At 52.5% G+C, this 25,889-nt stretch overlaps 10 protein-coding genes across 10 annotated transcripts; 6 read left to right on the forward strand and 4 right to left on the reverse strand.

Moving 5' to 3' along the window:
• Positions 1 to 799: 799 nt before the first annotated feature.
• sun1 (SUN family protein UTH1) lies at positions 800 to 2,053 on the reverse strand (the record flags this gene model as incomplete). The annotated part of the gene is made up of 1 exon (XM_057192966.1): positions 800 to 2,053. The coding sequence occupies one exon, from the start codon at positions 2,051 to 2,053 to the stop codon at positions 800 to 802; it is 1,254 nt and encodes a 417-aa protein (XP_057057919.1).
• Positions 2,054 to 4,704: 2,651 nt separating this feature from the next.
• On the reverse strand, positions 4,705 to 5,292 carry N7474_001552 (guanylate kinase; the record flags this gene model as incomplete). Its single annotated transcript, XM_057192967.1, has 1 exon — positions 4,705 to 5,292. The coding sequence occupies one exon, from the start codon at positions 5,290 to 5,292 to the stop codon at positions 4,705 to 4,707; it is 588 nt and encodes a 195-aa protein (XP_057057920.1).
• A 206-nt stretch (positions 5,293 to 5,498) lies between these two features.
• Positions 5,499 to 6,739, forward strand: N7474_001553 (uncharacterized protein; the record flags this gene model as incomplete). Its single annotated transcript, XM_057192968.1, has 2 exons — positions 5,499 to 5,567; positions 5,615 to 6,739. The coding sequence occupies 2 exons, from the start codon at positions 5,499 to 5,501 to the stop codon at positions 6,737 to 6,739; spliced, it is 1,194 nt and encodes a 397-aa protein (XP_057057921.1).
• Positions 6,740 to 7,068: 329 nt separating this feature from the next.
• N7474_001554 (electron transfer flavoprotein subunit alpha/FixB family protein) lies at positions 7,069 to 8,231 on the forward strand (the record flags this gene model as incomplete). The annotated part of the gene is made up of 3 exons (XM_057192969.1): positions 7,069 to 7,374; positions 7,431 to 7,599; positions 7,654 to 8,231. 3 exons carry the CDS (start codon positions 7,069 to 7,071, stop codon positions 8,229 to 8,231), a joined length of 1,053 nt encoding a protein of 350 aa, XP_057057922.1.
• A 273-nt stretch (positions 8,232 to 8,504) lies between these two features.
• N7474_001555 (putative sister chromatid cohesion factor (Chl12)) lies at positions 8,505 to 11,773 on the forward strand (the record flags this gene model as incomplete). Its single annotated transcript, XM_057192970.1, has 3 exons — positions 8,505 to 8,735; positions 8,862 to 11,311; positions 11,362 to 11,773. 3 exons carry the CDS (start codon positions 8,505 to 8,507, stop codon positions 11,771 to 11,773), a joined length of 3,093 nt encoding a protein of 1,030 aa, XP_057057923.1.
• Positions 11,774 to 12,595: 822 nt separating this feature from the next.
• N7474_001556 (uncharacterized protein) lies at positions 12,596 to 13,955 on the forward strand (the record flags this gene model as incomplete). The annotated part of the gene is made up of 4 exons (XM_057192971.1): positions 12,596 to 12,650; positions 12,712 to 12,995; positions 13,046 to 13,318; positions 13,380 to 13,955. 4 exons carry the CDS (start codon positions 12,596 to 12,598, stop codon positions 13,953 to 13,955), a joined length of 1,188 nt encoding a protein of 395 aa, XP_057057924.1.
• Positions 13,956 to 14,658: 703 nt separating this feature from the next.
• Positions 14,659 to 15,718, reverse strand: N7474_001557 (uncharacterized protein; the record flags this gene model as incomplete). Its single annotated transcript, XM_057192972.1, has 5 exons — positions 14,659 to 14,849; positions 14,912 to 15,228; positions 15,303 to 15,409; positions 15,459 to 15,617; positions 15,677 to 15,718. 5 exons carry the CDS (start codon positions 15,716 to 15,718, stop codon positions 14,659 to 14,661), a joined length of 816 nt encoding a protein of 271 aa, XP_057057925.1.
• A 1,898-nt stretch (positions 15,719 to 17,616) lies between these two features.
• On the forward strand, positions 17,617 to 19,168 carry N7474_001558 (fungal specific transcription factor domain-containing protein; the record flags this gene model as incomplete). Its single annotated transcript, XM_057192973.1, has 3 exons — positions 17,617 to 17,924; positions 17,976 to 18,268; positions 18,330 to 19,168. The coding sequence occupies 3 exons, from the start codon at positions 17,617 to 17,619 to the stop codon at positions 19,166 to 19,168; spliced, it is 1,440 nt and encodes a 479-aa protein (XP_057057926.1).
• Positions 19,169 to 19,771: 603 nt separating this feature from the next.
• N7474_001559 (FAD-binding oxidoreductase) lies at positions 19,772 to 21,575 on the forward strand (the record flags this gene model as incomplete). The annotated part of the gene is made up of 5 exons (XM_057192974.1): positions 19,772 to 19,944; positions 20,053 to 20,383; positions 20,434 to 21,080; positions 21,120 to 21,231; positions 21,285 to 21,575. The coding sequence occupies 5 exons, from the start codon at positions 19,772 to 19,774 to the stop codon at positions 21,573 to 21,575; spliced, it is 1,554 nt and encodes a 517-aa protein (XP_057057927.1).
• A 417-nt stretch (positions 21,576 to 21,992) lies between these two features.
• Positions 21,993 to 25,881, reverse strand: N7474_001560 (uncharacterized protein; the record flags this gene model as incomplete). The annotated part of the gene is made up of 2 exons (XM_057192975.1): positions 21,993 to 23,251; positions 23,316 to 25,881. 2 exons carry the CDS (start codon positions 25,879 to 25,881, stop codon positions 21,993 to 21,995), a joined length of 3,825 nt encoding a protein of 1,274 aa, XP_057057928.1.
• Between the last annotated feature and the right edge of the window lie 8 nt (positions 25,882 to 25,889).

The raw sequence follows: 25,889 nt of genomic DNA on the forward strand, positions 1-25,889 counted from the left end.
TCTTGCTCGAGTGTCCTTCTCCCTGTCCAGCTCGGAGCTATACAAACGCGTCGGAGATCACGTGCACCCCCACGGCGACTACACGCGAGACATGTATGAAGAAAATGTAGAGCCACTAGGGATTATTCTGACCTTGACCAACTATGCCAGACATTCTACAGGACAATAAGACATAGAAATCATCAATTGAAAGAGGGAACAAAAAAAAATTCTAACCCGATGCATCAACAACTCCTATCAAACCCAGCTGTCTCCAACTCCAGGGCCGCATCAAGCAGCCAACGCGCCAGGGTACCCACGCGATCACAAGGAGAGAACTCGCATTAGAAGCGGAGATGATCGGACAGAAAAGAAAAAAAGGAACTTGCCAGAAAGTCAGGAAAAAAAACAATCCTCCAGAGGACAAGACGATGGATAGATGTGGAATCAAGATTGGTGAGCACTTGAAGTACAGAAGTAAATCTAGCCAAAGGTGGTGTGTGTGTCCGGAGGTAGAGCCTCATGCGTTTTGGAGGCAGGAGGCGTTCCGAAGAGAAAGAAAAGATGGTTCGAACATGGTCAACAAGGTGTGTTGGATTTCTCCTCTCCCCTGGTTTACATGTCGAACAAGAAATGAAACCCCCACGAAAAAAATTAAGATACATGGAATCAAAAGCAACCCTTCAAGTAACAAATCGTGATATGGACAGAAGCGCGGAGGTCAGACCTCCTTTCAAAGGGCGACGGAGCGAAAGGCGAAAAATGCTCATCAAAGTCCGCTGAGCAATTTTCGCCCCAACCCCGATCATGCAGGAGACGTCTACTCGTAGAAAACGTAGGTAGCGTCACCGGACATGACCTGGGTGGTGCAGCCGTTGTCGATGGGGCTGCCGTTCTGGTAGAATTGCCCGTTCTCATACTTGCACTCGGCGCCCAGGTCGTCACCGACCAGCTTGACCTTGAAGTCAAGCGGGACGTTGGTGGTCGGGGTGTTCTGGAACATGGACAGCCACTTGCCGGAGCTGGTCTGGCCAACACCCAGGTTCATCGGGGCCCAGTTGCCAATGGGCGAGGAGCCGTCACCCCACTGGCAGCCAGCCTCGGTCGAGACACCGGCCGGGTTGACGTAGTACTGGGCCGAGGTGGCCGAGTTCTGCCACTTGTAGTAGTTGTTGGCGTCGGGGCAGGTCAGCGGGTGGGTACCACCAACGAGGGCCGCCAGCGGGACGGTCTCGGACTCGGTACCGGGGTAGTCGGTACGGCAGACGGCGGCCTGCTTGCTCATCTCGTTGCGGACAAAGACACCGCCGACACCGGGCATGCAAAGCTTCTTGCTCAGCGCGGCGTTGGTGAGGTACAGCTTGCCACCCGAGCACTGCAGACCGCCGACGGACTGGCCAGTGCTGCCCTGCTTCGAGGGCCACTGCGACTTCTGGTAACCAGGGGGGCAAGCGTACGAGCACATACCACCCTCGTGGCAGTCATCGCCGGCCACGGCGGTGACGATATCGCTGATCAGCTCATCGGTCCACGAAGCGTATTGGATACCGGTCCAGCCACCCAGGCCCAGGTAGTCGAGAGGAATAGCACCGTAGTTCGAGGGGAAGTCGGTGCAGTCAATCTCGCCATCGGGGAAGTCCGCATCAAGGCCAGTGGCGCTCGAGGTAGCGGTGGGAGCCGGGCGAGCGGTGGTGGTGGTGGTGGTCGTCGTGGTGGTCGTCGGGGTGATTTCCGCCGAGGTCTCCTGGAGCACAGCAGGAGTCGGGGTCGGGGTGGGAGTCGACGTGGTAGTGGTGGTGGTGCTGGTGCTGGTCGAGCAAGCGGCCCAGACGGGCTCATCAGCCCACTTGAACTCCTTGTCGCGCAAACCGTCGCACGCCTTTTCCAGAGAGACAGCCTCGAGCTTTTCGCCGTCGGCGATGACAAAGTCGTACACCACGGGGCCGGGCACCGCGACGGTGTCGGCATCAGCGTTGCGCTTGGGGTGGTGACGGTGCTGGTGCTGGTGGCCGTGGGCGGCCACCAGGGAGCCCGCGGTGGCCAGGGTGAGGGCAACAGAGTTGGTGAACTTCATGGCGTCCGAATGTCAAAGGGAATCAAAGTCACTGTCTTGCGTGAATTTGAAACGGTAGATCTAAATCCAGAATGGTTCTTGTCAGCCATCGGTTCGTGTCAACAGTCCCGGGGTCAATCCACTGCGTCCTGACTGATGCCCTTCGCCGCGCACATCGCATTGCAAGTGTGTTGCGCGCGCACGAGAGAAGATCAAGCATCGTCCCGAGTCGCCCAAGGATCCTCCCAGTATGATAAGCGTACGTACATCAACGGCAAACCAGTCGCACGATTGAAAGATGGTCTGTGCAGAAGAAGCGAAAGTGTATGAAAGTTGAGAGAGCGGCGCGAGTTTTCCTGGTAATGAGCGTGGACGAGAGACAAATCTCTCTAGGTCGGATGGGAAAACGCGATGGACAGCTGGGGGTGTGTGTGGGAGAGAGAGGGAAGAAGAGGAAGGAAAGGAGGGACCGCAGAGAAGAAGAACGGGCTATGACCGAAAGGGGCTACGCTGTACGAGTCCTGGCAAACACCGAAAGGCAAGCCACGGGAAAAGGGTGTGTGTACTCCGTCCCGGTCCCTCAACTCCACCAATCTTGCAGGGTCCCTCCTTCTTCTTCCTTCCTTCGCCCTCTCCCTCACCCTCTCTGTTGCTTCATCCCACTGACTGTCAAATTTTCGCCCTTGTTTCCTGTCCACCAAGCTTGGCGTGGCCCCCCATTTGACCCAATTTGACGCTGTCCCAGGGGCCAGCCAATTAGTTCCCGGCGGGTTTCCAGGGATCCATGCAGGTTTGCGCCAGGCACACCAATCAGCGGCGCGAATGCCAGGGGTAACCCTGGACACCCCAAATTCCTGTAGGCCCGAGTTCCTGTATTACGTAGGGTAAATAATACAATCCTGCTGCGTACCCTCCTGGCAGCACAGCAGGGGATAACAATCTTCTCCTGTGTGGCGTCGACACATCACCTCGGTTGTGTCGGGTTCATGCCCAAACAGTCAGACCGGCTGGCATGCCTAAGGCTGCTGTGTCAACTTCATTAGGCCGCCGACGGTGACCTGCCATGATCCTCTGCGAGGATGCCCTATAGCAGGCACCTCATAGTTATCTGATGTATGTATTTTTGATGAGATTAATACCGCCAATCCCCATTTCACTAGTGGTCCCCATGTGGGAAGGATCGTACAGGCTAGCCTGGGCGGTCTCGTCGATCCGCCACCCACAACGAACTTCTTGGCAGACGCCTCCGTGAACGTGGACCGTATAACACTGGATGTACATCCATGCGAATAATTGAGCTGAGCTGATCGTAGTATATCGGTACCCCTAGGATATAACCCGGGCTGAGAACAAAAAGACACTCTATGGTACATCCATCATTACTGTGTAAATTGCGGCCGCCTATCGTGGAGACTAGGCGCTTTCACGCCATGCTGGCCAAGAGCCAAGAGCCAAGGGCCAAGTAAGTCTGGATTTGGGAGCACAGCCGTACATAGTGGGATAGGTCTACCGCTGTTTCTACCCCTGAATCTAGACCGGATGACCATCGCAAAATTTGATCAAACTACAACCAACGCTACATAGGATGGCATCAGTCGGCCCCAGATGACGCCATCCGCCAATACCGAACAGTGTGGCACGTGCCTTGAGCCGAAAGGAACTATATACCGAACCGTTCGTCGTGCCTTGAACGAACTACTGAACGATAATTATTGTTTCGGGTTGATGATTTTTAGTGCAGTTTTGTGGGGTTGACACCTGAATGGCCAGACCTTCAACCCAGATCACGTGGTATTGATTCTGTTTGCTCCGATGACTTTTTATCCCCCCATCCATCCCTCTTTCTTTAGGAGTGACCTGACCTAGTGGGGTGCTAAGACAGGAAGTTACTCCCGGGGCTGCTGTCCTCAAATGAGTGCTCTGAAGAGTCAAAGGCCGCATGTGCAGGTGTATACATCGATCATGTAACTCGAGCCCACTGGTACATAATAATATGTTGAAAATAACACAAGATGTTGCTTGAGGCTGTACATCTACATTACCCGGAAAGCCATGCACAGACTGCGTGGATGTATGTGGGGGCCGCTCGAATCCAGGCAAGGTTGTGAAGATCCACGATCCTGATCCTGTTAGGCCCGGTCAATTACCTATAAATAGTAGCCAGGCCTTAGTGTATGCTTTACTCGAATGTAGAACTGGGTAGAATAAAGCTGGCGTAAAGGGTTTATTTTTGGGCATTCTGGGAGGGAAAAAATACAGTGGCCTAGCGTACACGATGGTCCGAATGGCTTGGGGCTTGGCTCTGGACTCGGTCTGAACGCGGCCGAGTGAGACATTTGGACATCCATCTCAACACATTTTGAAACAGTGGGTAATTAATTATGTTCCGGGTATTGTGCTACTGTATGGGTATTTGGCTCATGGGGAGGGTGTCTTGAATCGCAGTATTGTGAATTATAGCCACGGGATATGATATCAATTTGGAGGTGTGGAGAAATATATATCTGACAATCCTTCCGTAAGTCAGCACATCGACTTTTAAACAGACAAAATGAGAACCAGTATGCCAAATATATCGTTTCAGTTTATAATCATCTTCTAAATGTTTACCCACCTGATTTAGCTGCGGCTTATGCCAACAAGACCTCCCGACCCCGTATCACTCCGCTATCCTACGACGCGGGCCGATATACAAACTCCTCCAGCTCCTGATACGCCTTCTCAAGATCATCATTAACAATGATCTTATCATGCACACCCTGCTGCGCAAACTGCATCTCAGCCTTAGCCTGCGCCAATCTTCTCTGAACCTGTTCTTCATTCTCCGTCCCGCGACTCCTCAGACGCGCCTCAAGGGCTTCTAAACCGGGCGGCTGGACAAAAACATACCGCGCATCAATAGCGCGATTCTCTTGTATCTGTTTGACACCATCCATCTCGATATCCAGGACAACAACCAATCCCTTCGCCATCTGGTCGGCAATTGTCTGCTTGCTGGTGCCGTAGTAATTGCCGCTAAAACATGTATATTCTACAAATGCGCCCTGGGAGACGAGGGTGGAGAACTCGGCGGTAGAGATGTAGAAGTAGTTTATACCTTCGCGCTCGCCGGGACGAGGCTGGCGCGTTGTGTGGGAGACACTTAGTGCGAAGGTGTCTGGGTGCGCGTCGAATAGTTTTTGGATTAATGTTCCCTTTCCAACGCCTGATGGTCCCGATATCACGATGCATCTGCGGTCTGGTGGTGGTGCTAGAGTCATTATTATTGCGCTGATGGCCGAGTTTCTGGATTGATTGAAAGTGCCAGTGCGTCCGTCAGTGAATAGTTTCGATCCTCGGGCTACAATCTCAGTTGTTGCCTCAGGCACCAACATCGGACAAATTGCCACCGCCTTCCGAGATTTTTTTTCCATCTCCGATTGCGATCGTAGCGAAAAAAAAACCACCAGTCGAGTCTGTCGCTACAATGGTGTCTTCGACTGCACTCACCTCCAAGGTGGCCTCGGGCTCGCCCTACCAGCTTGACAACCCTCAGGTTTGTAATTTTCCCAGAAGAATTTCGCCAGTTACTGACTTTTGCAGGTCGCCCGAGCTTCATCTGCGCTGCTGCGACACATCAAGTCCAACCAGGAGGAGAAGGAGAAGTCCGCAACCAAGAAAACTCTGATTGGCGACAATGACGAGGACTCCGACGCCGAGGACAGCCCGATATCCAACGAAGCGGTCTGGCTGATCCTCACCACCAAGAAGCACGTGGTGGACAAGAACCGCCTGAAGCCCGGCAAAATTGCTATCCCGCACTCCCTCAACTCCTCGCCCTCGCTCAGCATCTGCGTGATCACCGCGGACCCCCAGCGCGGTGTCAAAGACATCATCGCCGACCCGATCTTCCCTCAAGAACTCTCCTCCCGCATTGACAAAGTCATCGGGTTCTCGAAACTCAAGGCGCGCTACCAGAGCTTCGAAAGCCGACGCCAATTATTCTCGGAGCATGATGTGTTCCTGGCCGACGACCGGATCATCACGCGCCTGGTGCCTACGCTCGGCAAGATCTTCTACAAGTCCAGCAAGCGGCCGATTCCCATTCGCATTGCTGAGATCGAGAAGGTGGACGGTAAGCGGGTGAAGAAGGATCCGAAGAAGAAGCCCGCCAAGGAGGAGCGCAGCGCGGCGTTTGCGGCGCCGTTGATCGTGGCCAAGGAAATTGAGCGCACTCTCAACTGTGCGGCGGTGCACCTTGCGCCCGCCACCACAGCGGCTATTCGGGTTGGATCGTCCAAGTTCACCGCCGATCAACTGTCTGAGAATGTCGCCGCCGTGGTCAAGGGGCTGACGGAGAAGTTTGTGACGAAGGGCTGGAGGAACATCAAGGCTCTGCACATCAAGGGCGCCAACACCATGGCCATGCCGATTTGGCTGGCCAGCGAGTTGTGGGTGGAGGATGCCGATGTGGTGGAGGAGGGACAAGATGTCCCGGCCATCGAAGGCGCTAAGAACTCCAAGAAGCGCAAGTCGATTGCAGACCAGAAGCCCGAGGAGAAGAAAGCGAAGAAGTCCAAGCCAGCCGCCGACGATGATGATGCTGAGGAGGAGGGATCCTCGCGGAAACAGAAGCTGCAGCAGCTCAAGGCCAAGGCGCTGGAAGATGGCGATGCGGTGGTCGCAGCGCCCAAGGCGGCTGGTAAACCGAAGAGAAAGTCGACCTAGGTCCATAATGTTTTACTATCTGCATCATGTTCAGGGCTTTTTTCTGGGTGGCGTACAAAATGTGTTTTCTTTCTGTGTGTCTGGTACATATTCTAGTGCAATATATTCCTCTAGATTTGATCTACCTTCAGTACATGGTAGATGTAACTATTCCCGGAGACAATGAATGTCTTGATCTCTGATTGCTGATTAACCGAGGTCGGCGCTGGTCTTGGCATCCCGACGATAACCACCCACTTCACCGTGAATCGCCGAACCTCCAACTCTCTCTCCCACTTCCTTCACCTCTCCCCGGCAGACGGAGTCACCACATCCCACATCCCGTCGCCATGATTCCCATTGCCAGACACTCCGTCCTGCGGGCAGCCCGCCCTCAACTCTATCCCACCCGCGCCCTGCGAGCGCCCGCTTCCTCGGCGCTGGCCCGGCTTCTCTCGACCCTTGCCGTCCTCGAGCAGCGCGATGGCAAGCTGCAGAACTCGTCCCTATCCGCAATTGCGGCCGCACAGAAACTGGGCGGCTCGGTAACGGCTTTCCTGGCTGGTAGTGGTGTGAAGGGCACGTCGGCTGCGGAGGCGGCGAAGATCAAGGGTCTGGAGAAGGTGGTGGCTGTGGAGAATGATGCTTACGAGAAGGTATGTTTCTTTCTGGGCTGGGTTGGTATCCGTTGCTGACTGTTGCGTGCTTTCAGGGCCTCCCGGAGAACTATGCTCCTCTGCTGGTCGAGAATATCAAGAAGGGCGAATACACGCACATCGTTGCGGGTCACTCGGCCTTTGGCAAGAGTCTTCTGCCCCGAGTAGCTGCTCTGTTGGATGTGCAGCAGATCTCAGACATTACCGGGATTGAGAGCGAGGACAGTACGTAGTCCACCTATTCTGTTTCCCCGACACGACGCACTAACATCAACCCAGCCTTCGTCCGCCCCATCTACGCCGGCAACGCCATCCTCACGGTACAATCCAGCGACAACATCAAAGTGCTCACCGTGCGTGGCACCGCCTTCCAAGGTGTCGAGACGGAGGGCGGCTCCGCCGAGATCGTCGACGGCGCCGACCCTAACGCCGCCGCGCAGACGGAATGGGTGTCCGAGGAGCTGGCCAAGTCCGAGCGGCCCGACCTAGCGACCGCCACCCGCGTTGTCTCGGGCGGTCGTGGCCTCAAGTCCAAGGAGGAGTTCGACCGCATCATGCTTCCGCTGGCGGACTCGCTTGGCGCCGCTATTGGTGCCTCGCGCGCTGCGGTGGACAGTGGCTTCGCTGATAACAGTCTCCAGGTTGGTCAGACCGGTAAGAACGTGGCTCCGCAGCTTTATCTGTGTGCGGGTATCTCGGGCGCCATTCAGCACTTGGCCGGTATGAAGGATAGCAAGGTGATTGCTGCGATTAACAAGGACCCCGATGCTCCGATTTTCAATGTCGCAGACGTCGGGCTGGTTGGGGATTTGTTTGAGAAGGTGCCTGAGCTGACGGAGAAGCTGAAGAACGCATAAACTGATATCTTCTTGTTCTTTCTTTTGTTCTTGTTTGTCCAACACCATCCAGTACAGTATACCACCGATTAGAGGGCTGGTCCAATTTCACCATCCGATTTTTCAGCATATTCTCTATAGAATAAACCATTTGATAACGTAGTTACGATAAATATCTCCTATACTACGGGTACTGATCTATACCACCCCTGCCCAATCGGGTCTAGTGCCAACGCGTCCAGGCGCGTCTTTGCAAGTCCGCGGGGACACTGAACCCAACCAACTAACCGCTCAATGATTCCCTCGTCTCCCTCATTTCCCTCATCGTTCGATCCGGCACTGCATCTACACTCCCAGGACGATATCGCACCACATCCACCCTCCGAGTCCTTCGCCGACGACCTCGAGGTCCTGAACCTGCAGCGACTGGAGCACAAGCGCGACGTAATCCAGCACCGAGCGTGGGATCTGGCCGATGTGTTCCGCAGTGACGACGATATAAGACCTGGGTTGTGGTTCCTGGTGGTTCATGTCAAATAATTCGCGGAATTGACGGGAATTCATTCAGATACGCCAACGAAGCTGTCCGCGTCCATATCCACGTCCATATCTACGCCGAGACAGATTCGTAATAGAAGACCGTGTCTGCAGTCGTCCCCTCCGGTCGCGAGGATGCCGTTTATTTCTTCACCTGGTGCGCTGGCGCCCACTCGCGCGGCCCGTGCCGAGTCGCAGAAGAGGAAAGCGTCCGATGTAGATGATGTGGAGGACGGCGCCCAGTCGACGGAGCAACAGAAACGGCCCCGCATGTTGGGAGGGTTTTTGGCCGATGATGATGACGACGAGGAGGACGATGATATCCCGCCTGGTTTGGGGGATGAGCAGTTCAAGAGCCAGTTTGAGCTGCAGGAGTATGTGCTCGAGTCGGGGCCCGCACCTATCATAGCGGAACCACCAGAGACAACGAATGAGCCAACACCCACGCCTACAACCACACCCTCGCTCTTGAATCCGCTACCCGCAAGACAAACGGCGGCACCGCAGAAGTTCCAGATTAAAACATGTGCCGGCAAAACGCATAGCGTGTCCGCGCGAAAGGCCCATGCGCCGGTTTCTTATGAGCGGATTATTGCTAGTCGATCCGAGACGGCTCCGGGGCGGGCTAAGACGGCCTACTACGGTATTGAAATCCATAAATTGCTGGATGACGCCGCGAAAACTACGAAGCAGACGTCAGATAAGACTCCCCCAGCGCCAGTTCAGCAGTCCATCGAAAACCCCAAGCAAAGCAAGAGGGACCATGCCATGTGGACGGAAAAGTACCGTGCGCGCAAGTTCACCGACCTGATAGGCGATGAGCGGACTCATCGAGCCGTTTTACGCTGGCTGAAGGGGTGGGACCCCATTGTCTTCCCCGGTCTGGCCAAGGCTCAGGCTCGCGCGAAGAAACAGACTCAAGGAGACGAGGAAGAGGAGCGTATGCACCGGAAAGTTCTATTGTTGAGTGGACCCCCGGGTTTGGGCAAGACGACCCTGGCACATGTATGCGCCAAACAGGCTGGCTACGAAGTGCTCGAAATCAACGCCAGCGATGACCGCAGCAAGGATGTGGTCAAGGGCCGGATTCGTGATGCGCTGGGTACGGAGAACGTCAAGGGCATGAATGTCGAAGTTGGCGAGAAGAAGATCCGCCGCGCTGGGAAACCCGTCTGTGTTGTGGTGGACGAGGTGGATGGTGTTGTAGGCGGGTCTGGCAGTGGCGGCGAGGGTGGTTTCATGAAGGCATTGATCGATCTTGTTCTGCTTGACCAACGCAACTCGGCGCGTTCCGCAGAACAACATGGGAAAATCAACAAGAAGCGCAAGGGGGACACCTTCCGCTTTCTGCGGCCGCTGATTCTGATCTGCAATGATCTCTACCACACTAGCCTTCGGCCTCTGCGGGCTTCTTCTGTCGCGGAGATGATCCATGTTCGCCACGCGCCGCTGGAGAACGTTGTTCAGCGAGTGAAGAATATCTTCACCAGAGAAGGAATCCCCTGTGACAGTGACGGCGCTCGAAGGCTTTGTGAAGCGTCTTGGGGCCTGGCAGCCAGGAGACAGCGCGGCTCGAAGAGCACCGGCTCGGCCGAGGGTGATATTCGCAGCGTGCTCGTTGCTGCCGAATGGGTGGCACATAAACTCCGCAATGAATTAACAAGCCCCAAACTGACCCGAACCTGGCTGGAGCAACGCGTACTCAGTGCCTCGACCGAAGGCAGCTCGTTCTTCAAGGAACTGAGTCGCGGCGGCGTCCGCGAGATTGTCAACCGTGTATTCGCCGAAGGAGCCGGCTTCTCGGATGACCCCGTGGGCACGACTTCATTCCAGGACCGATACGACGGCCCCAACTCTCGGACTCCTGTCGGTGTGGCGGATTTGCGCAAACGACACGCTATCAACCGCCTGCGGGAGATGGTGGAAGCCAGCGGCGACCATGACCGGTGTGTCTCGGAATGTTTTGCTGTATATCCCATTCAGGAGTACCAGGACGACACTTTTCTCTCCAAACCAAACGCCGCTTACGACTGGCTACATTTCCACGACTCGATTTCCTCTAAGGTCTACTCGTCTCACGAATGGGAGCTCGGACCGTATCTGAGCCAGTCGGTCGTTGCATTTCACCACCTCTTTGCATCCGCGGCTGGGAAGACCGACGCGACAGGTCAGAATCCGGATGAAGATGACGCTGAAGAAGACCACCCTTTCTCCGGGCCAAAGGCAGACTATGCCGCATTCGAAGCGCAGAAGCAGAACCGCCAGATCTTAAACGGGTTCCATTCGTCCTTCTCCGCGCCCTTGCTGCGCATGTTCCGTTCACCAGAGAATGTGATCACGGAATTGGTTCCACATGTCATGCGCATGCTCTCTCCCGACGTCAAACCGGTGATTGTTCGTGGTGGCGGCGATCAGCGTAGCGTGGCCAGCGTCCGGAAGGAGAGTGAGCGCGCGCTGGTGCAGGCTGCCGTGCGAGTCATGGCCGGGCTGGAAGTAACCTTTGAGAAAGTGCGAGTCGAGCATGACGGTGGGAGTCACGGTGGATGGGTCTACAGAATGGAGCCGTAAGTATTATTTATCCCCTACATTTAATATCAGAGCTAACAAGACCCAGACCAATCGACTCTCTCGTCTCCTTCTCCAAAACCAAAGGCAGTTCCATGGCTTCCGCGGGCCCCGTCCGGTACGCCGTCCGCCAAGTCCTGGACCAGGAGTATCGCAAGGAAACAATGCGCAAACAGTCCGACCACTTGAGCATGAATAAAGCGGGCGCCGTATCCGGGGGCATGAAACAAGTCCCAGGCACGAGCGACGCTGCACAGAAAGCCATGGAAGCCGCTGTTAAGCGCGATTTCTTTGGAAGGGTCATTCAGGAGCCGGCCTCGGAGACGGGCGACTCGAATGCGAACTCCACAGTGGACGAATCGTCCAAGGCTGGTAGGAAGGTCTGGGTTACGTTTCATGAGGGCTTCTCGAATGCCGTCAGGAAGCCTATTTCCTTAGGGGAGCTGTTGGCTGGTCTGTGATGGAGTGGATGATAGTGCATTTTCTTTCTTCAAGTTGTTGCGTGAGCCTTGTAGTAGAGCGAGGACCAATATGGATGCCACCACATCCATCTCACTTACTCCAACCGCTTGTGTAGGTTGCTTTTCTCATTAAGCGGGTATATGGTCAATTGGTTCAATTTATGATGGTTAATGGCATTAACCATATTGATGGTCTCTATTTGGGGGCCGGCTGCAGCCGGTTCCAATCATTCAACCTCGTTGTCAGCAAGCTGGCCAGGAATCATCTTTTTGAATCTCATTGTTATTCCCCCCTGGCCACGACAAGCTGCCGAAGTTCGTGTGATCTTCTCTTACCCACGCCAAGAGCGTAATACACTGCCCAAGAGAGAAAAACAAAAACATGGCGAATCGAAGCTGTGGGACGTGTAGGGGTATGTTCCACGTCGGAAACCCACCTGTCTGAGCCTCAACATGTAAACTTGCTGACAGTCGCTTTCAGATCGCCGGATTCTCTGCGATCGGATTGTCCCAGTTTGCTCGCAGTGTTCTCAATCGAATCGCACCTGCAAAGGCTACGGTGTGCGTCTGTCTTGGCCGAAGGCCAATGATAAGCGACGTGCCGTCGTGGCTCGCTCATCGCTGCAACAGCGGAGCACGAGGCACCGTTTCTCTGATGCGCGACTAGTCAATATATCCACCTGGGACATTGAGATGCACCGTCATCTTTTAGGTGTAGTGACAAATGGTAATGCCCTCCGCTGTGGAGCGTTGATGCGAACAGCGAGGGAACAGGAAAATTGACCTATTGTAGAGTACCACAGGCTGACACTCCGATCGCCCATGCCATGGAATCCATTAAAATTGGATGTTGCAGAAAAGTGCTTACTTCAATACTGTGAGTGAGGCATGGAACGTTTCGTCCAAAATATGGCCCATGAAACTGACCAGTTTTGCAGTTCAATGCAGCGCATCTTGCTCTCTGACAACCTTCGGCCATGACCCGACGGATGTTGGCAACATGCTTATCCGCATGGCTCTCATTAATGACACTCCATCTGCTGCGGCAGTACTGCGCTCTTTGCTTGCTTTGTCCTCGCTGCACCGCTCTGGACTGCAGCTACAGGCTGCCAAGCTCAAGATCGGTGCCTTGAAAGCCCTAGGCACCGCATTAAATCGCGAGATCGGCACGATGGAAATACTCCAGCATGTTGCGGCGGGGATGCTCTTGTGCTCATTTGAGGTTTGAATCTATACTCTACGATTGAATAAAAGTGTAATAGACTGACATAGTCGTCAACCCAGATTTACCAGGCTTCATGCACCTCTGGCCAGTGGCGTTCTTACATTCTCGGCGTCAAAAGCGTTATTAAAGCCAGGCCCCTTGACACATTCAAAGGGGACAGCGGCTACACTGCTTTGCTTGACTGGGTATACTACCATGATGTGTTATCTCGTTTTAGTCTTACACACTGGCACCGACCGGCCATTGAGACGCCTTTCATAGACGGGGACGAACCCGTAGACATCCCATTGCCGCTGGTAGATTCTGATCCCTGTATGGAGGTTGGTATAACCATTCTGCATTTAACGTTAAAGGAATCAGATCACTAATGAATTGGGATAGATCGCACACTCAGCCGAATCCATTTTTACCACAACTCTGAAGCTTTTGGCTGAGGTCTGCAATACAGTTGCAACCGCACCGCCTCATGTACTTTCATCCCAAGGATCCGATAGCTTCAAAAGCTACCTCAAAATACTAGCGTGGAGAATCCGGTCTGTCGTAATCTCGGACAACACAATCGGTGGAAGATCGGACATGGCAGCGCTCGTGGAATTATTCCAGTTGGCCACGCTAGTCTATCTCAGCCGAATATTTGGAAACACCTTTGAGCCGGCTTTTGAAACCCAACAACGGATTGAACGAGCCTTTAATATCTTTTCTCAGCTGAGTTCTTGTGACCGTCAATTTCCGCTGCTTATTTTGGGTTGCGAAGCGCGGACTGATGCGGAAAGGTGTACTGTCCTTGATCTAATTTCCAGGACGGAGGAGCGGACTTCATCACGCTCCTTATTCCTAACCAAGAAGCTGATTCAGGCCATCTGGGTCCAAGATGACCTTTCCCAAGGCCATATTGTCTATACCGAAAAGCTCAGTGCCATCTTGACCTGCTGCACTATCTTGCCTACTTTTGTCTAACCGGAAAGGAGGAAAGTCACTTTGGGTGTGTTTTGCCGATGCGGAGGGTTATGGGACAGATGATTCCTCTGACTGATAGATTTATAACTGGTGTCTGGCTTTCTTGTCGCACTTTTGTTCTGGAAAACTTCGACGATGTCTCCGGTTGACTGTATAATGGATTGTGTCCAGTCCATAAGGTTTCTTCAAGTCAATTGAAGCAAACAAACAAGGCACACTGTTCACTTGCATATCATGATGACTATACTATCTAGACTGCAGTAGTCGTGTCGAGGCAAAATTGGTCATTTCGACGAGAAAGTTGAGAAAATTTAAAGTCATCTGTTGGACACTTCAAAGCAGTTATCCGGATCGATTGAGATAAATTCATAGCAACAAAGCGAACTCAAGGCATTATCATAACTACGTCTGGTCAGGATAAAATTCAACTTGTTTCACATAATCTCCTAGTTCTTTGCAATCTACCATTGATGGCTGACCAATGTTTAAAGATATCGATCCCTCCAATGCAACAGGCGTAGACAAATTCCCAATAGAGCAATCCTTTCTTGATCCACCATAATGGACAATAAACAATTTATCGTATTCTTAATGTACGTACAATGATATGCAATATCATTCACTCTTTAAAAACTCTAAACATCATATTTCAAGGCATATATCGAATCCTGGGATTGGATGAAAGAAGTCTTGAACAAGATCTTCACAGCCACTGTTGGTTGCCGTAGTGTGACACGAAAGAGCCGCCGTCGCCATTCTCGACACTAGCCTTGCTCATAACCGAGATAACATCCTTCACTGCAGCCTCCGGTGGACTAGGGCCCTTGAAGCTGGGTGCATACTGGGCGAATGCACCCAGCATTCCTTCCAACCCCTTCAGCTGCTCCGGGGTTGCTAAAAGAAGATCAGATTGCTGTATAAAAAAAAAGCGAAAAGGCAGTCAACTCCGAACATACCGTCAGCTAAGTGACCTGTATCAACCATCCCGGGACAAATGCTCATGAAAAGGACACCATCTCTGGCATACTGCGCGCTAAACTTGGCCACGGCAGTATTCAGACCTGCCTTACTGATAGCGTAGACAGAGGCGACCTCGATTCCCAACTTAGGAATAGCATCGAGGGCAGCCTGGCCACTGGAGATGGCGATAACTTTCTTGGCTTCTCCTTTCAGAATCAAGGGCATGAATAAGTTGAACAGATGGATATTGCTGACGACGTTGACTTTGAAACACTTGGTCAGGTCTTCTTCAAGGGCTTCGGGCTGTTGTCCCCTGTTTGAATCATATTCACTTAGTTAGTGACCACCAAATATGAAAACCCATAATCCAAGCCATGGGAAACCTACAAAACCCCAATTGGATCGTAAGCATCGAAGTGGGACACTAGCGCAGCGTTGGCGATCAGATAATCGAGCCTCCCACCGCTGATTGTTGCAGTCTCGGCTACTGCAGCCTGCAAGGATGCGTCAAAAGAAGCTTTCCGTAAATTTGACGGTCCTTACCTTCAAAGCAGCATAATCGGTGATGTCTGCCTGCACGATGTGGATGTTGGTACGTTCCGGCAATTCTTGCTTCATCTTTTCCTCAGTTGGAGGCTTGTTACGAACAAGCCCGATCACGATGTTGTTCGAATCGCTGGACAGTTGGCGAAGGAACTCCCACTATTTCGGTTGATGATCGTTATTCTTCATCTGGTCGGTGCTTAAGTATGAAAACTCACGCCAATACCTCTTGAGGCCCCAGTAATAGCATAAGATGGCATTTTAAACGAGTTGCAAATTGATGTAGATATCCTATATGTTATCTTCGCAGTAAGAAGCAAGTGAAGATCACTAAACTGGATGCTGAATTTTGCTCGTCGAGGAGGATGAGGCGATGGACTTATTTATACGAACTCGTCCATTTTGATCGAACTTCATGGACGGACGGACTTAGCGGCCACATGGTTCGGACTTAGCAGCCACATGGTTGATTTCAAACCAAATTCAAAACGGTGATGCTGGTTCATTGTTTCTCGTCTCGCGAATACTTGACATTTTCTCAGTTGCCGCGCGGGTTCGCAGGTGGGGAACGCAGCAGATGAATGGTTATACCCGTGGAAGGGCAGTACATTATAGGGCGAGTCTTTATGAGTAAAATTGATTGGACATTGAAATCTCTGTTGAGCGAGACCAAGCTCAAGTCCAGCCTGGTGGCCTCGGAGAGCTTTATTTTCTATGATGCGCTCGCGAATAGATGCCTTCTCGCTGATGCCAAGACCTTATCGTCCCGCGTTGCCGGCATGGCAGAGACATCGTAATTTGAGTTACTTCTGAGATGGATCCTGAAGTAACAGTCCTTTCGCTTTTTTGGGAGATCACCTAGTCCCAGCTGAGAGGACCCAGGAATTAGGTGAAAGTACCCTGCCCATTTGGACCCACTCCTCTGGGTACTCCCGACTATGCACAGGGTCATCGGAAAGTTCGGAGTTTACCGAATTGTCCGGAAGAACTCAGCCGCCAAAACGCCCTCGTGTTTTTCCACAAAAACTGCCCAATAAAATGTACCTACTGGTCAGGAACCCGCATTTCTCAGTGGGATGGGAGAATAAGAGGTAATTTCAGACTATAGTACTGCCTCCTTCTAGGCCCTAGGAAACCAATCCTATCTACTTCTTGGCGGCTAGATCTCCATTTCGGTCACGTGATGAACCACCCGTTAGTCAGCCCCTTGACGCAGGGCCATCTATCGGCCATACCCAGTCCCAGTGACCATTTTGAACAGATACAAGGTCAAGCATCCATTGTCGTGATATTTGATCTTTCTGTTTTCGATCAAGTAGGCTGGGTTGTCTGAAGGGGCCGCTTCTAACCCGGGCCATAATTTCCACTGTAACTCACTACAGAAACATGCCCTCTGCGTCGTTGACTTGGTTGCTTTCCTGAAAGTTGTCATGGAAGATCCCGCTTCAGTTACTCGCAGCACTGGTTGGGGGACGGCATGCGATCCCTGCGCAAGAGCAAAGGCCAGATGTTTGCGCTCTGACAATACACCCGGGGCCAGATGTGACAGGTTAGCTCGTTATTCCGCTTGGTCTACTCTCCACGGAAATCCGTTAATAGATGCTAACTGTCTCCAGGTGCCAGAGCTTGGAGAGGAGTTGCACGCCAAGGGAGCGTAAGCCAAGAAAAAAAAGGCAGAATAAGGGGCCGTGAGTAGCGACTGTGGTCTTGAATTTTTTGGGATGGGCTAACGAAAAGGCTTTGAAGCCGGATTGCGCGATTAGAAGAGAGGCTGAGCAGTCTCATAGAGTCTTTGAGCCAGCGAGAGAGTACCTCCATATCTCCCGAAGTGCCGCCTGAACGAACTGGACAACCATCATCACCGGCCGCCTTCGAAATTCCGGTGCGGCGTCAAGACGAACCCTCTGCGAATGTTTCACTGCCTGGTTTCAACACATTTGCACGCCCAACATGCACCTGCCAGCCAGAAGTTGGTAAAGAGGATTTCAGCCCAATTGAGTCGGATGAAATCCTATTATCGATATACAATAATCAGCTTCGTTCCCAGTTTCCGTTTGTCGTCGTTCCACCTGGTGTGAATTTAGCTCAGCTTCAACAAAGTCGACCTTTCCTTGCAAAGGTGATCAGAATGGTAGCTTCAATCCAATGTCGACGGTCAATGTGGGGACAAAGTCGTGCGGTAATGCAGCATATTTCTGATGCCGTTATCATGAGGTCCGAACGCTCTTTAGACCTCCTCCAAGGGATTCTTGTCTTTTTGGGCTACTACCATTACTATTGTCTGGCCCGTGGTCAATTCAACAACCTCACGCATTTGGCAACCAGCATGATTGGAGATATGGGCCTGGACAGACGTACCAGGCCGCGCGAAATGGCTCCGTACCCGGCAATGGATCCAGAAGAACCAAGAGCGATGACGAATGAAGAGAGAAGGGTCTTGGTTGGTGCCTGGTACATGGGCTCGAAGTGGGTAGCCCGTCATTGCACCGAACGTAAAAGCTAACGACAACTCCACAGCGCTGCTCTCTCTTTCAACAAATTAGAGTCACCAAGATACACGAAGCACCATGACCAGTGTCTGAACGAATTAAAAGACGCTGCGGAATATGAGACAGATGAACTCCTTGTACAGCTAATTCGCATCCAGCACCTCACCGAGAGGATCTTTCAATTCAACCACCGAGATCAGTTCACCGTTGAATCGATTGGAGTAGCTTTACAAGAGACAACAGCCGCTGTGCATCTCTCTGCTTTCCAGGCAGAGTTGGATAGACTCGAGAACTCATTGCCCATGAAGCTCAAAGCCAACTGTGAGATTCTCCAGCTTTGCAACCCAACTCATGCGGACTCGTCGCTGACACAAACTGCAAGATTTACTATTGAGCCACTACAACACTGCACAGCTACGGCTTTTCGGTCCGCTGCTAAGCGATATCGGGCCGTCAAGTGTTACAACCCCCGCCTCCGTCCCGCTATCGCTTATGCATACAGAGGGATTTGATCGCTATCGCGCTGCCACCTCTACCCTCAGGACCTGGGTCAATAATTGGCTCGCCATACCCGTTTGCTACTACTTCTATATGCCGCAGCCTTGTTATGGTCACCTTATCTATGCCATCACTATGCTTGCCCGCCAGGCGCGGTTATCGTTGCTCGTCAATGCTCAGCCCAAGTGTGCCAGCTCTATCTCCTCTAACATATCCGCAGACACTGCGCAACCTGCAACCAAGAATAGTGAGGCTGAGACAACCGAAAACATGGTGCTTAATGCTCTAGAGTCCTTTGCCTCACGGTTTGCGGCCGCCAGGGTGGAGATCGGTGCGGCGCACGGGCGAGAATGGGAGAACAACCGACTGGACCTGATCGCAAAGACTCTCAGGGTCAAGAAGGCCCGCATCGAGAAGTGGAGTAACGTCCTCCTGGCGGCAATGAATGGTGGTTGTAGTGGCGACGGGTTTGCTCCCGGAAAAGGCTGGCCAGCATTTGGCTCTGTTGAAGGCCAAGAGAGCAATACCGGAGCCAGGGAAGATGCTGCAGGATGGATGTTCGAGCAGATCGATAGGTCATTGCTTGACGATAATTACCAGGAGAGCTGGCTTTGGGGCAGCGACCCGTTAGATATTTTAAGCACCGACCAAAGGAATCTTGAAGAGGGACTTGGGAGCGGAATTGCTACTTGCTTGCCCAACACTGGTTTCGAATACCAGTGATGCTGCCGAGCAAGATCGGAGCAATGGAAATCCTGAGTTGTCACATACGGTTTCTCGGTGGATATGAGTTCATTTATGAACGTTTCTGATTGAACCGTCAGACAATGCCACCGGTTGAGCCACCCGGAGATTTCAAGAAACCCCGATTTTCCGCGGAGATTTGTAGAAGCCTCACACCTATAGTTATTATTTAAGACGAACGAGGTGCATCCTGGATACGTATTCTTCCATTTCGCACAAACTTCTGTCCCTTCTAGCTTGAAATATTAGCTTAGGGTTAATTTTATCATCATGACGCGCGTCGCAGGACGAGGTCTACTACCGCTTCTCCTCCATATACTCACCTATACCTCCTCACTCTGCCATGTTCAAGCCCAGAGCACAACGTGCAAATCGACACCATATGATGAAACTTGGCCGAGTCTTTTCCAATGGAATCACCTCAACGCAAGCCTTTCCGGGCGCTTGTTACAACCATCTCCACCTGCCTTAGCCTGTCATTCCTCCGACCTGAGCTCGAACGAAACATGCGCCAACATCACGAGCTCTTGGAGTACGTTCGCCTTCCACCAAGACAACCCCATCAGCACGGCGTGGAACAACATGAACAACGACTCCTGTCTGCCGAACACATCTGCGCCGTGTAGTGGTCTGGGATACCCGGTTTACGTTGTCAATGCAACGTCTGCCAATGATGTCAAGCTTGCAATTGACTTTGCCAGGAAGCATAATGTGAGGTTGAACGTTAAAGCTTCAGGACATGACTACCTCAAGCGGTACGTGGATAAAGTGGAATGATCCGATATTTGAAATACTGAAAAGCGATGAATATCTGATTTGAGGAACAGATCTGCAGCTCCATATTCTCTATCCATCTGGATTAGGTACATGGTCGGAGGATACGAATATTATGACCAGTTCAAGCCAAAGGGATGCGACATTAGAATAAACACCACGGCAGTGACCGCAGGAGCCGCGTCATACGTCAGTGACATATACTTCAACCTGGATCAACACAACCTAACAGTTGTTGACGGCATGGGACCGGAAGTCACTATGGGCGGTTATCTTACTGGTGGTGGCCACAGTCCCATCTCAAACATCTTCGGACTAGGCTCCGACCAGGTTTATGAGGTGGAGATGGTGACTCCCACAGGAGAAATAATCACTGCAAACGAGTGTCAGAATACAGACCTGTTTTGGGCAGTCCGGGGTGTAAGTGCTGAGTCCCCTATCGATCCATAGAAATGCTCCTAACAGTTTAGGGCGGCGGGAGCACCTTTGGAGTCCTGACGAAGGTGACTATTCGAACGGTTCCATCTACCCAAATTGCGATATACGACTTTACTATCGAAGCACAACCAAACTCCACGGCCTACTGGGACAGCGTTGCATATCTGCTCGCACAATTTCCCACCCTATCTGACTCGAACGTTGCGGCCTATACATATCTGTACCCCAATACCAGCGCTGCTGGACTCGGGGGCGATGTGGCATCCTTCCAAGCAATTTTTGCCTTGTACGACCCTGCTTCGGCAAGTATATTGGAGGACTTACTGAAGCCCTATTTGCATCATATCAATGAGACGTACTCCAACCAAACAACTAGAAAAGCGACTTCAACCGTCTTTCCAAACTTCTACAGCATGTTTCTCGAGTACGCTGACGATGACGGAGCAGGGGTCGATAAGGTGGTCGGATCTCGGCTTTTGCCCCCGGATATTCTAACAGAAGATGCTTTCAGCGGGGCACTGATGGACTTCTTGGGAGATGCAGGAGGGAGATTGTACATGGTTTCTGGCAAAGGTGTCTGGGATGCGGAACCAAGGGGCGGCTGTAACGCGGCCAATCCTGCCTGGAAAAAGGCCTTAATTCATGCCGGTAAGTCAAGCTACTTTATGCCTGGCAGTATGTTTTCAAGATCTTGACGCCTCGAAGTGACTTCTCAAAGCTGGACGCCTCTCAACGGGACTCAGCAAGCAATTGTTGAGTACAACATTAACAAAGTCCAAACTGAAGCTTTCCGGCAATTGGTTCCTGATTCGGGAGCTTACATCAACGAGGTATGCAGCTTCAGCACCCTGCCCGCTTAATGGAGCAATTACTAAGAATTCAGGCTTATTGGAATGAGCCCAACTTCCAGAAAGCATTCTGGGGTTACAACTATGAGAGATTGCAAAAGATCAAGAAAGCTGTTGATCCGGATGATGTATTTTGGTGTCATATTTGCGTTGGGAGTGAGGGCTGGGAAGAAATTGGAGATTCTTTATGTCGAGTTAACGACGATGGGAAGAAAATAAGGGGCAAAGGTCTCTCTGGTGGCTGCTCAGACACGCGATCAACATCGGGCGAAGGCTGGTTGGATACAATCGAAGTACAGGAGACCAAAGGCTTGACGACATCTTGAGGGAGAGTACGCTGCTGGTTTGTCGCAAGAGGCAGGTTACTAGTGGTTAGAAGACGCCTGACGGGCCGACATTCGGCTTGAGCCTAGCGGAACTTGTTTCTTGTAGCTTTCGGACAGATGCATACGCAACCAGGTGGCTCATGACCTCAATCCTCCGAGACATAATCTCCTCCTTGGCCAAGTCGCCTTCCGTGTCGCTCATAACTCAGGCGATATGATCCCTCGCCGGTGAACTATGTGTGGTCTTCTTTGTCACTTTGACTGTTCGAGGCAAGCAAAATGCGTGCAATCTACAGGTTCGATTTTAAAGACATAACAGAGGAGGCAATCTAAGAGAAAAAATATTTATATATAGAAGTGACGAGACGCAACTGTAGCATTTTTACTGACAGTATCTTCAGTGGATTCCGTTTCGCTTCAGTGGATTCCGTTTCGCACAACCTCCTTCCTGCCATAACCACCTCCACCAGGGGTCAAGATCACGACTCTGTCGCCAGTCTTCATGGGTACACTACCCTTGCCGCCCATGTTAACTCTCCTGTCCTGACCGGTGTGCATATCCTTCGTAAGCCACAGGTTCAAGCCAGTTGATCCCGGCTCACCACCCTCCATCCCGTATGGCCGGTGCACACGTCGCTCCGACAGGATGGAGCACTGCACGGGAGTGAGAAACTCGATTTCTCGAGCCACACCATCGCCTCCTCGGTTTCGTCCAGCACCTCCCGTGTCCTCACGGAGTTCGAAGCGGCGGAGCACACAGGGGTACCGCTTCTCGAGGATTTCAGGATCAGTGATGCGAGTGTTCGTCATGTGTACATGCACACCACTTTCTCCAACCCAACCCTCGCCTGCTCCAGCGCCACCCGCAATCGTCTCGTAATAACCGAATCCCGGTATGACCTGCCCACTCGCCTCATCGGTCTTACCGTCAATACCGAACGTGAGGTTATTCAGGCAACCCTGAGAGGCGGCGCACGCATGGAGTGCCTTGAGCACTACATCGGTGACTCGCTGACTCGTCGTGACATTACCGCCGACAACGGCAGCAGCGCCAGTGGGGCTCAGGATGCTTGGCTTCGGGATCCTAACATCAACTGGGCTCAAGCACCCCTGGTTCAGAGGAATATCCGACTTGATCATGCACCGCAAGGCATAGATGATCGCCGAGTGAGTGATAGCCTCGGGCGCGTTGATATTGCCACGGACCTCCGGGCCCGTCCCGGTAAAGTCGAAGACCGCCGAGCCATCCTTATCAATCGTGATCGTGAGCTTGATAGGGGTGCCGTCGTCCATGAAATCCAAGGCCTCCAGCGGGCGGCCACCGTAGCGGTGGTACATGTCCTTGAGAAGGTTTCGTACAGCCAATTCTGCCGTGCGCTGGATCTCGTACATGTACATCTGCACAGTTTCAAGCCCATACTCCTCAGTCAGATTGTGGATCAACGCTATCCCACGGGCGTTGGCGGCAATCTGAGCCTTGAGATCCGAAATATTGTCGCTCAGGTTTCGGCTTCCCGAGCAGCCGTCATACTTGGATGGGATATCCAGGAAGAGCTCTCGCATGCGGTCCTCGTTGAAGACACCGTTGGAGACAACCTTTTCGGACTCAATGGCCGCGCCTTCCTGCCACAGCTCGGTGGAGTTTGGGGGCATGGATCCCGGCAGAATACCACCGACTGTAAAACGACGGGTGTCAGCAATCGTTGAATAGATATAGTTTGAGAAGACTGGTTTACTTACTGTCTGCATGATGGCCACGTGAGGCAACGTAGAAGATGATCTCGTCGGTTCCTTGCTTGAACACAGGGGTGATAACAGTCACGTCAGGCAAGTGGGTTCCGCCAGAAACAGGGTGGTTCGACACCAAAACATCACCGTCCTTCAGCTTTCCTTGCCAGCGCTTATGCTGGTATCGAACGGCAAACTGCATCGATCCTAGATGGACCGGCACGTGGGGTGCGTTGGCGACAAGCCCACCGTCCGGGGAGAACAAAGCGCAGGAAAAGTCGAGACGCTCCTTGATATTCGTCGAGACGGCCGTCTTTTGCAGGGTACGACCCATCTGCTCTGCAACAGACATGAATCTGTGGCCGAAAATCGACAGACGGACAGGGTCCACCTTTGACGAGTAGGTGGCCTCACGAGGCGCAAACTCCAAGTCGATGAGCACACATGTATCAAGGACGTGGACTACCGCATCTGGATTAACCACAATGGTCTGAGTTTCGTCAATGATAATGGCAGGGCCGTGGAGCTTCACATTAGAGCCGAGATCACGAAGTTGGTAGACAGGGGTGCTCTGGAATCCAGTTTCGGAGTCGAAGAAGATGTTTTTATGCTGTACTGGTGCACTGGGCTCCTTGAACTTCGCCTCTTTGAGCTGTTGGAGAGGACTTTTCTCGGTCATTTTGTTTGCAGACGCGATAGTCCGGACGCGGACATCGTCAATGAGGACTGGGCGCTCGAATGTGAAGTTGAACTCCCGGCGGTGTCGCTGTACAAAGGCCGACAAGAAGTCGCCGTTCTCGGGCTTGAGGATCATCAGGCTTGTGTCCGAACCCTCATACCTCATGTTTAGAAAGATTTCATGTCGGAGTTGCTTCTCCGTGAAACCCTGGGTCCGCATGTTCTTGGTGGAACGGCCGATGAGATCCTGTATCTTGCCAGTGACCAACTCCTCAGCACCAACATATTGAGCAGCCATGGGCTCTTGTGTCTCGTGGACGATTTCAGCAAGAGCGAGACCGTAGGCCGACAGGATAGATGAATACTTGTGGATGATAATGCGTGAGATACCGAGAGAGGCAGCAACGTTGCAGGCGTGCTGGCCACCAGCGCCACCGAAGCATGCCAGGTGGTGGGAGGACGTTTCAAAACCTCGAGCTTCCGTCAGATTGCGAATAGGCCTCGTCATCGACTCATCAGCCACTTTCAAGAAGCCGAGAGCGACTTGTTCCGGGGTAAGGTGGATGGCATCGTGCTCCGAGTTGACCTTTTCGGTGAGCTCCTCGAACAGCTTCCGAGTAATGTCTCGGTCGAGGGGCTGGTCCTCATTGGGGCCAAAAATCTTGGGGAAGTATTCAGGCAGAAGGCGGCCCAGGAAAAGGTTTGCATCAGTGACAGTGAGAGGCCCTCCCTTTCTATAGCAGGCCGGGCCAGGGTGGGCGGAAGCAGACTCAGGTCCGACCATGAAGAGGCCGTTCTTCCAGGATAGGATAGATCCACCTCCTGCGGCAACCGTATTGATATCTAGTTGCGGCGCTTGAATGCTGACACCCGAGATACTAGAAGAGAATGTGTGATCGAGTTGGCCATCGAAACGCGATACGTCGGTCGATGTGCCACCCATATCGAAGCCGATAACAGGAATTCGCGCCTCTTCGTCCCAACTTGTCGACGCATATCCAACAACACCGGCAGCAGGACCGGAAAGAATAGCTTTCAAGCCACTAAACTGACGGAAGTCGACTAAACCACCGTCAGACTGCATAAACTCGACTCGGCAACCATGCGAGCCTTCCAAGCCACCATCGAAATTTGCTGAGATCGAATCGATGTAAGACTTGATGACTGGGGTAAGGTAGGCGTCGGCAGTAGCCGACATACCACGAGGAACAACCTTGATCATAGGCTGTAGCTGCGACGAAAGAGCGACTGACAAGCCTAGCTTGCTAGCAATCTCGCCGATCTTGAGCTCATGGTCCGGGCAGGCGAATGAGTTAATTAGAGCCACAGCCACTGAGCGATAGCCCTGCTCCTTCAGAAATTGCAGGTCCGCCGTAACCTTTTCGATACATAGCTCCTGAATCACGTGGAACTTCTCTCCTGTGATACCTTCAATTGTCCGAAAAGGCAAGAGAGCTTCTTGAGACGACCGCGGATGCGAGGGAATGATGCGCTCGTCAATCTCGACTACCTCTTCGAACAAGACACCGGGCCGCCTCGCGGAGAGGTCGAAGATATCAGGACGGGCTTGGTTACCGATCTTGAGGAGGTCCTTGAAACCCTTGGTGGTCAAGAGCGCTGACCTCATCCCTTTCCGCTCCAGAAGGGCGTTGGTGGCGACTGTCGTGCCCATCCGTAGGCATTCTATATTGTCTAATCGGAGGGGTTTCCCTCTGGGCAAAGTTGCGCCTGTAGCGGTTTCAAGAACCCTACGGATGCCTTCTGTCGGGGCATCCTGATAGTTGGAAGGGTCGACGGAGAGGAGTTTGAGGACAATGTCAGGCTTGCCGGGCACGATGGCGTGCACATCGGTGAACGTGCCGCCACGATCAATGGAAATCTTGATCTTGTTGGTCGACATTGTGAGTA

Source organism: Penicillium riverlandense, assembly GCF_028828495.1.
Source record: "Penicillium riverlandense strain IBT 135883 chromosome Unknown utg000001l_segment0_segment0, whole genome shotgun sequence".
Classification (NCBI taxonomy): domain Eukaryota; kingdom Fungi; phylum Ascomycota; class Eurotiomycetes; order Eurotiales; family Aspergillaceae; genus Penicillium; species Penicillium riverlandense.